Below are 9,330 nucleotides of genomic sequence, written 5' to 3'. Positions count from 1 at the left end.
GAGTTCCTGGGCATGTTTGGCTACGACGACCAGCAGGTGAGGGACGAGCTGGCCAAGAAGATCAGCTTTGAGAAGCTCAAAGCCGCTACCTCAGGCTCCGACCCATCCTCCCTGAACAGCGAGGAGGCCACGCGGCGAGCCCGCTTTTCCAAGTATGAGGAGTACATCCGCAAGCTAAAGGCTGGCGAGACCCTGCCCTGGCCCATCCACACCAACCCCAAACAAGAGGACCTCAACTCCAAGCTGGCCCAGGAGAAGAATGCCCTGCTCCAGGCCCAGATGGCCGCCTCTGGGGGGTGCCATTCCGGGGCTGAGGGCCAGATTTATCACTCCAGCCTGGACCACAAGCAGGGGCATGGGCAGGGGCACAACCTTGGACACAATCCCCCACCAACCAACCCCACCTCCCACCTCCAGAACATGGCCTCCCGAGCCTCCAAGTATGACTTCTTCATCCAGAAGCTGAAGATGGGTGAAAGCCTGCGGAGCCAGCAGAATGGCAATGCTTACAAGAAGCCATCCAAGTACGACCTGGAGAATGTTCGGTACCTGCACCTCTTCAAGCCCGGCGACGGGAACACTGACATGGGGGGCGCCATCGCCTATAAAACGGGGAAGGTGGGCCGCCCGTCCAAGTATGATATCAAGAACATCCAGAAGCTGATGCCGGGGAGGCCCGAGTCCTCGCTGATGCCCAGCATTCTGCCTGCCACACCTGGGAACCCGGGGACACCCGTGGCTGCCACCTCGGCCTCCTCCGCTGGGGCCACGGGCCCCCCAGGACTCATCATGGATCAGACAGGCCACTTGGGCTTCAACACCTCCGACTACATGAAGTCCAGCTTCTCCAAGACCGACTCCATCACCACGGGCACTGTGTCCTCTGTCAAGTAAGAACCTCTTCAGATGACTTGAATGACACTTTAGCTGAACGACACCACATAGGTACAGAAGATCTGCATGAGAAACATGCATATTAATGTGTGTACGGTATACTATATATTGTATATTACACGTTTATTCAAGTCATACATTTTCTTGAATGAGTTGTGAGATCCCAGTAGTGAAAATTGGCTGCTCATGACAAAAATAGCCAAGGAAATAATGAAAATCTCTCACAAAATTATGTCATTGCACCAAAAGTTGCCTATGCAAACCTCCCTGAATTATTAAATCAAATAACCCGTCAACTGAATCCCCCCCGATTTATTTAGCTTGTGTTTTGAAATGATTCCAGGTTTTAATATTGTACAATTCTCCTAAATTGTCTCTGTGGGACACCTGGGAGATAATGGGCGTCTCACATACACTTAACTGCCACTGCGAGTCAGTTAGCCTAACGCAAAGGTAATTGCCACCTCCACAACAGCCGATGCGAATGTAGTGTGAAATAGTGCATGGTGCCAATAGATCCACGATGTGATGAGTAGCGAAGGCCCATGAAGTGTTTACCTGCTGGGCGCTCTCTTCGGAGACTGATTTAGCACAGTCATCGCAAAGTGACTGACTTCCTCCTTTGGCTGGGGTGGAACAACTGTCCCTTTAAAGACTTTGCAGCTGTGACTAACTTACCAGAGAGTCACAGAGCCTAGGCTGAACACTAAAAGACACTACATGGTCAATCCGACGTCTGAGGTGACCATACAGCGTTGAGTGCGATGCAGCCAAGTCAGACTTCAGGGCTTTCATATTTCTTGCGCTTAGCAGAGCAGACCTATTGGGAAAGAAGTTGTCAGGAAGTGAGTTTGTGTTAATACAGGACGTACCGCCCCCACCTACCATCAACCAATCATGTCAATGTGGAGCTATACGGAGCCCTCCACATTGTTCGTGCTAGCAAACGAGGGGGTTTGGGAAGCTAGCCCTGGTTAGCGCTAGGAAAAAAGTGGATCCCTCTCAAGTCAGGTCACATTTCAGTTGGAACCATGCAATGTTTAAACTTAATGTGTTTCTGATGATTGGACTCAGTTCATTCACCTCCCCCCAGTCTAGTTCTATTGGTTCTACCCAACTTGTCGCTAGCTGAACCAATGCCTTCTGTTCCATCGAACCCTGTCTTCTCCTTCTGTTTGAACTCAGTCCATACTCCTGATGAGACATGACAACAGCCTTTGGAGGCAGGGTCCTTAGGGACCTTTAGAAAATATTTTGCCTATCCGCATTATCTAGATTTGCATATGAGCACTCTCCAAAATAGCGCTTTTCCACTGCCTTTTGCCTTTCATTGTTGGAAAGCCATGCAAAAGTGTGTTCATACCTTCCTGATTCAAAGCCATGTGAAAACCGCTGTCGTGTCACAGAAAATGTATATTAATTGCCGTAGTTTGAAACAGATTGTAGGTATATGTTGTGGCTGTAGTTTCTATTAACAGTGCACCCAATACCCCATTAATCCTGTCTCTTTCTGTGTTTGCTTGTATTAGGAACGGTTTACCACCTGAGAAACCTGTCACAGAGGACGTCAACCTGTACCAGAAATATATCGCCAGGTATGCAAATCCTCCCTCTCCGGTGAAGCAAATGTTGTCCCGGACGTTGAGACAAAGCTTTTTTATTAACTGATGGCGTATTTTACACAGTGATGAAATTAGATGTGTAGAATAGTGGTAGAGGTCAAGTTCTGTGCTGCAAAGTGAGGGAAATAGTAAGAGGCCGAGTTTATGGACTGAAAGGAAGTGGAATTCTGTTAGGAGGAACAAGGCATGAGATGGTTTCTATGGTGGTGAGAGGTGTGCTGACAAGATGGTTGTACTTACTCTGTTTGAGGTCGAGAATTTCTTACAAAGTTACTACAGTATACTGGAACACTTTGCATGTCAGTCTTGAGTAGTTCAAGCGTACTTTGCGGCGGTGTATGTAACATATATAGAGTGAAACTGTTGGTTACATGGCTGCATGGTCACTGAATTGTCCTCTTTATCACTCACAAAACACGGAGGCAAAACATTGCAAGGTAATCTCATATTTCAATAGACAACACAGTGTCCCATTCTCCAGTCATTTTTTGAACTCCACACTAGAAAGGTGATTGTCACTTGTTTATTTCTTCACTTTAGAAAGAAAGGAAAAGCACTGTTTCAAAAGCCCAAAGTGGCATTGGCGTTAATGATTACTTCTCCAAACCGTAACATGAAGGGCACAAATCAAAAGCACTGTCACTGACAGACACACACATTTTCATCATGCACACACATACACACACACACACACACACACACACACACACACACACAAAAACCTTCCTTGGACTGATTACATTTTGCAGATTTAATTAAGGAATTTTTAATGAGGCTTCTGCTGGCACTGCCAAGAACTGTTTTGATATTTGCGCTGCATAATGCATAAAATTTGTCTAAACATCTCGGTAGTTGATGCACGGGGAGGCTGCAGATAAGCCCAGATACAGTTTCAATTTCCGTGTTGGGGAGAGAGAGCGAAAAAAAGAAAGGGAAGAGGAGGGAGGAAAAAAGACAGAAAAGGAGGACTCATAAAAAGGGCAAATGTAGACTGGGGGAAGGGGGGTAGGGGTAGGGGGAGGTTCATCTCTCTGGAGCCACAACTAATGAGCGCACATTTATGCTAAAAACCCAGCTTTGTAAATGTTGTTGACTCCCACCTTCCACCCCCCTCCCCCTCACCAACCAAGGGGGGAAAAGTTATTTATCTCCTTGCCGCGCACCAGTTTGATGTTTTAAAGAGCTTCCCTGGTAGTGTTTAGTCGCAGTTTTCCCTCTTTAAATGCTTTCATGCACCCACTATTGCCGCGGCACTTTGATCTGCGTTGACTCTATTGTAACAGGAGATGTGCCGCAATCTCTGTATCGTTGTGATATTAATATTTAATCTGCAGCTGAATAGCAGCGGCCCATTAGGCCCCCTGACGCGGCAAGTGGGAATTGTCCATAGGCAAAGTGATACAGCTGGGCAATGAGCAGAGGGGTGGGCCACAGTCCCAGGGGGGCTGTGTGTGCGTGTGTGTACGTGAGCGTGTGCGTGTGTCCGAATACGTGTGTACATGCACAGTCCATAGAGGAGTAGGGCTGAGAAAAGCACCGATGGTGGGAGAGTTGGTTGGTGTGTGTGACCGTGTGTGTGTGTGTGTGTGTGTAATGTACTCTACTGTTAGCTCCATTTCTGTTTTTTTTTTTTTTTTTAAAGAAGCCGTCAAACCTTCCCGAAGCCCCTACCACCACCACCACCACCACCATACCCTGAGCCCCCCACCACACCACCAACTTTTAAAAGGTAGTGGATTTGCCTTTAAATTAGCCTAATGAACTCCGCAAAGTGATCTGTAAATGCAGCCCTAGGATAGTCATACAGGCTACAGGCAACAACAACACAAAAAACAGAGAGAGAGAGAGAGAGAGAGAGAGAGAGAGAGAGAGAGAGAGAGAGAGAGAGAGAAGAAAGAGAGGTAGAAAGAGAGAGAACGAGTGAGGGAGAGAGCAGATGGTGCTCTTGGCAGCGGCAGTGCAAATGTTTATTTGTGTGTTTTCAGTCGTAATTGGAGTTTTTTTAACAGTCATCAGTAAACGCACAAGGAAAATGGTGCCCACTCTTTTACCTGGATAAGTCTTTACCGAGTCAGACTCTTACAGTCAAGAGGAGGAGGACGGGGACGGGAGGGGGCGGCAGTAGCGTGTAGATCCACTCAAGCCTCTCAGCAGAACCTAACCTTCCTTTGATTAAAGCAAGCGCCGTTAACCTGAGAGAGAACTCCACAACATTGATTTGGCAAGGTTTAAAAGGCAAATGAGGGGAATCATGCGTGGGGTTTACAGTTTAATAAGTGTCTGTGTACCGGCTGCTTTTGAAATAAACGGAGCTAATTTGAGTCGAAATTGGTGTGACAGGCGAGTCAATTGTGGCGGTGTGCGGAAAACAGACGTATTTGCGTGACGAGATGAGTTGTTTTGGAGGTATGGTTAGGATTAGGAGGTAGTTCTCTGTGAGGTGATTGGATTTCCTTTTGGTAGTGACAGACACCTTGAATGTTAAAGGGGGGACATTTGGGTTAGGTTCAGTTTCGGGAATAGGAACAAGTGTTTCCCTCCATGAAGGTGATGTTTTTGTCCATTTGCTCACTAATCGCCAGAAGAAAAGGAAGGATGCACCCAAGAGAATTAGGGAGGAGGGAGTTTATATTCAGACAATACTATCATTGCAAAATAGCATGCATGATTTTATACCACAATAACATGATTTTTCAGCCCCTTTTTTGTGAAGATAACCGTCTGCTCTATGACTGTCTTCTATGAAGAAGCATTGGAGTGTCCACAGCTTTTACACCTGTACCTTGATTAGTCATGACAAAATCACTCAGTGTAAAGTCCACATGGCCCGTGATGTAACTCTGTACCCTTTTTTTTGTCACTTGACTTCCAGGTTCTCGGGGAGCCAGCACTGCGGACATGTGCATTGTGCCTACCAATACAGGGAGCATTACCACTGCATGGACACGGAGTGCAACTACCAGGTGAGTAGCTGTGTGCTGAACGCCCCATACGTTATACATTTTAGGACACCCCTACAACACTATGACAAAAGTCCCTTGCTATGACACGTTTTGTGAGAATGTCCTACAATGTTCACCGTACACCCTGGTGAACAACTCTAAGGTGTACGTTTTAGGCTATTCATTAAATTTACATTTAAGTCATTTAGCAGACGCTCTTATCCAGAGCGACTTACAAATTGGTGCATTCACTTTATGACATCCAGTAGAACAGTCACTTTACAATAGTGCATCTAAATCTTAAAGGGGGGGGTGAGAAGGATTACTTATCCTATCCTAGGTATTCCTTAAAGAGGTGGGGTTTCAGGTGTCTCCGGAAAGTGGTGATTGACTCCTATTCCTATGACTTAAGTCCCTACTCCCTCTGATAAAAGTCCCCACTCCCTGTGACAAATGTCCCCACTCCCGATGACAGAAGTCCCTATTACTTATATAAGGTTTTGTAATGTTGACCTAAAATGGACACTGTACACCCCCTATTTAGGTGACCTAGTCAGACACATGTTTTGCCTTGTTTCCCCATCTCCCACAAATTGCAGGCTTCCCCTCTCTCTAGTCTAGGCCTTGCCTCGTGTCACCATGACAAACGAGATAACAGCAGCGAGGGTAATGCTGTACTCTTAACAGCCATGGTTCAGTGCCTCCAAATGTACTGCGCTGTGCTCTACTCTACTCTACATCCCCTACTGTCTCAACTTCAAGCTAGCGAGAACCCATAGAGACGGTGTCGCTGGGTGATTCAGAGACGTCTCTATAACTCAGTGTCCCGTTCACAAATACGGGGAAGTGTACGAGCACAGAGTTTGAATCCTCTTCCGTGTCTTCCTGACCTCTTGGCGGGGAAAACTAAGGGTTCTAGGATATACGGAGATGAATAATATGTCATCACTTCATCTCTGCCCAACAAAGGCACAGATGAAACGTTGTTGACGTGTGTCCACCGAACAGGTTATGACTGCTGGCACCCGTCCAATTGAGAGCAAAGGCTTTTTTTTCTCTCCCTAAGCTGATTCCGTGCACAGTTGGTCTTTGACAATTGGCCTTTCATCCTGGGTTAATTGTAAATATGCTTGAAATATGGTTCCTTTTCGATGTGTTTTTTTATCATTTTCCTGGAGACATCTGCCGTTGCTCTGGGTCTGCTTTTAATCCCCTTTCACGTTATTAATCTTGTCCCAGTCCCAAGAGTTATCATGTACGGCACAGGGAGGGAGGGAAAAAAAGTGTTAAGGAGATCAGACTACCGGCCTGTGTGTTTGCCTTAGCATATGGTCTAAAAGAGTTAGACAAACACACGTGTATTTGTCAAAGACGTCAGATCCTCACGCAACTTGAGCGGTATGTTTTTCCGTCCTTCCCGTCCGTTTTTCCGAATGAAGGCATCTGTAGCTCCAATCACAAAGCATATCATCTATGACTTGTCACAAGTCAGGCTTTCACCGTTCGACAGGATGGATACTTGGCTGAATGTATTGGAGAGAAAAAAGGCTTTGAAATGATTTCAAGTCGCCCTTTAGAATTTTCGTTGGGGTTATCAGGTCAAGTCCCCATCTGTCATTGACTTGAAGTGCAGAGCTCAAAATCTAGACATTTGGGTGTACATATCTGGCAAAAACCGGCCTAGCTAAGATAAGCACCTCCTTTGGTAGTGATAATTCATGAAATGTTACATGACACACTCCTGGAATATTATCCTGCTGCCAGGCTCAGTGGCATTCTCCTTTCATGGGCCTGTGTGTGCATCCTCTACAGTGGTGGGAATCCTAAAATACATGGTGCATGTCAAGTGGCTTCCAGCTCCCAGACTCCAACTGAAAAGAGGCTCTTCTACCCTAGTCAGCTATCACCAGGCTTATTTTGGCTTCCATGGCGGATCACATGCAGTGGGACGTCCGCAGCTCAATTTCTCATCTCGTCCTCATTTACTGCCAAAGATAATCATTGTTTCTATGGAAAATCAATAGATCAGTTATTGGTGACAAATCCTCAGCCAGAATGATACAGTACTACTGTAAGTTACAGGGTTGCAGAAGATACAACTTCAGGGGTGGGAAATGGGTCAAGAACTAAGGAATGGCAACCAGCTGCCATTCATTTGGGCCTTGGTGATACAAATGCTTGATACACCAGGAATTACCATACTTTGTAGAAGCAATTGTATGTGTTTTAGAATGATTGAATTACATTTTCCCCCTGATCTATCTCTCTACTGTACATAAATATGGATATAAGTAGCTCCAGAGTCATTGATTCAGGCTTCTCTAGTTACAGTTCCTGTAACATCAGCTTAAGCCCAATTACTGCAGATTTGGTTGCTCTAGGTCTCTCCAGAGTCCCTTTTCTGTTTTTCTTCTCCGCTCCTCAGTGTAGGAGGCTTTTTCATTTTGAGGAGGGTATCGTAGCATATTCCCTCCTTATTACAGCCAAAGCCGGCGCGAAAACTGCACTGTTAATGCTTTAATTAAAAATGGAATCATATCTCGGTGAGGGAATTGAAAGGGGAAACGTTTTTTTTTTTGGTTAGCTTGTTTGTTTGTTTGTTTTGTTGTCTATTTTTTTTTTCCTCCAGTTGCACGTCTGAGAAACCATCTGCACGGAACATAATTTTGCACAAGCCAGGAACGTCGGAACTGTGATCTTGCATGTCAAGTGATCCATCTTAATTTAACAAAAACGGAGGAAATGGAAAATAATAGCGATACGAGCCGAAGACTTCCCACTTCTTAAATATGTCTTTGTTGCTACCTATCAGTGCCACATACATAGCCCTGGACATATAGAGGCCATGTATGTAAGTATGAATAAAGTCCCGAGAGAGTCTGGCCCTCTCCATTACAACACACACAGCCTCATCTCCTACTTTGCAAGTTGGCTCCTGCGCTTTGCAGCTGTTTCCAGAGCAATAGTGACTTGATTTTGTGACTATTTAAATAAACACCAATCTGTTGCCGTGCGTTTTGTCCCTTGGCAGAGGTTCACCAGCAAACAAGACGTGATCAGGCACTACAATATGCACAAGAAGAGGGACAACTCCCTGCAGCATGGCTTCATGCGCTTCAGCCCACTGGACGACTGTAGCGTCTACTACCATGGCTGCCACCTCAACGGGAAGAGCACCCACTACCACTGCATGCAGGTAAACACACATGCACACATACACTCATACACACACATCAAACACACACGCACACTCGAAAGATACGCTGCTTGCTTAGCCAGTACGACTTCCTCCTGATTGGGTTTCCACTGAGGCTGGAACCCAGGACTTCTGCTTTGCTAGAACACGTGACCGCCCTCCTGAAGAGTCTTACCAGTCAGCACCACGCAAAAAGCTAGCTATTCGCTGGCGCTAGTGGGGACATTTCAGGCTGAGGAGTAAGTTCCACACATTCCAATGTGCTACATTCACCCCTGAAACTTACTCAACAGTGACCCCAGCATTGAGCTGAGCACAACTGTACATCTGGGTCACGGCATCAACTATAAAGGACGTCACACTGCTTGCTTAGCCAATACCACTTCCTCCTGATTCGGCTCACAACGAGGTTCAAAACCAGGACCTCTGCTTTGCTAGCACATGTGACCGCCCTCCTGAAGCGTCTTACCAGTCGGCGTTAGGCGAAAAGCTAGCTATTCGCTGGCGCAAGTGGGGACACTTCAGGCTCAGGAGTAAGTTTCACACATCCCAATGTGCTACACATATACACACTCTTGTTTCACACACAAACACACACACACACGCACACACACGGCACTCCACCACACACATTACAGACCCATGACCATTGTCACCTATGGAGATCTGAGGCTTC

The 9,330-nt window shown here is 46.3% G+C and overlaps 1 protein-coding gene across 8 annotated transcripts in view; it reads left to right on the top strand.

Moving 5' to 3' along the window:
• casz1 (castor zinc finger 1) overlaps positions 1–9,330 on the top strand; it is a 259,395-nt gene that overhangs the window by 228,281 nt on the left and 21,784 nt on the right. For 6 of the 8 annotated variants that reach the window (XM_046343850.1, XM_046343848.1, XM_046343851.1 and 3 more), the window contains 5 exons: positions 1–890; positions 2,424–2,489; positions 4,159–4,245; positions 5,389–5,479; positions 8,490–8,654. The exon at positions 1–890 is cut by the window's left edge and continues 44 nt beyond it. In XM_046343850.1, the coding sequence (XP_046199806.1) occupies positions 1–890; positions 2,424–2,489; positions 4,159–4,245; positions 5,389–5,479; positions 8,490–8,654 (1,299 nt within the window). The remainder of the gene's footprint in view (positions 891–2,423; positions 2,490–4,158; positions 4,246–5,388; positions 5,480–8,489; positions 8,655–9,330) is intronic. The other 2 variants (XM_046343849.1, XM_046343853.1) reach the window with 1 other exon arrangement.

This window comes from Oncorhynchus gorbuscha, linkage group LG03 (assembly GCF_021184085.1).
Source record: "Oncorhynchus gorbuscha isolate QuinsamMale2020 ecotype Even-year linkage group LG03, OgorEven_v1.0, whole genome shotgun sequence".
NCBI classification, from domain to species: domain Eukaryota; kingdom Metazoa; phylum Chordata; class Actinopteri; order Salmoniformes; family Salmonidae; genus Oncorhynchus; species Oncorhynchus gorbuscha.
The sequence above is the reverse complement of the archived record's forward strand: the minus strand, read 5'-3'. Positions and strand labels throughout refer to the sequence as shown.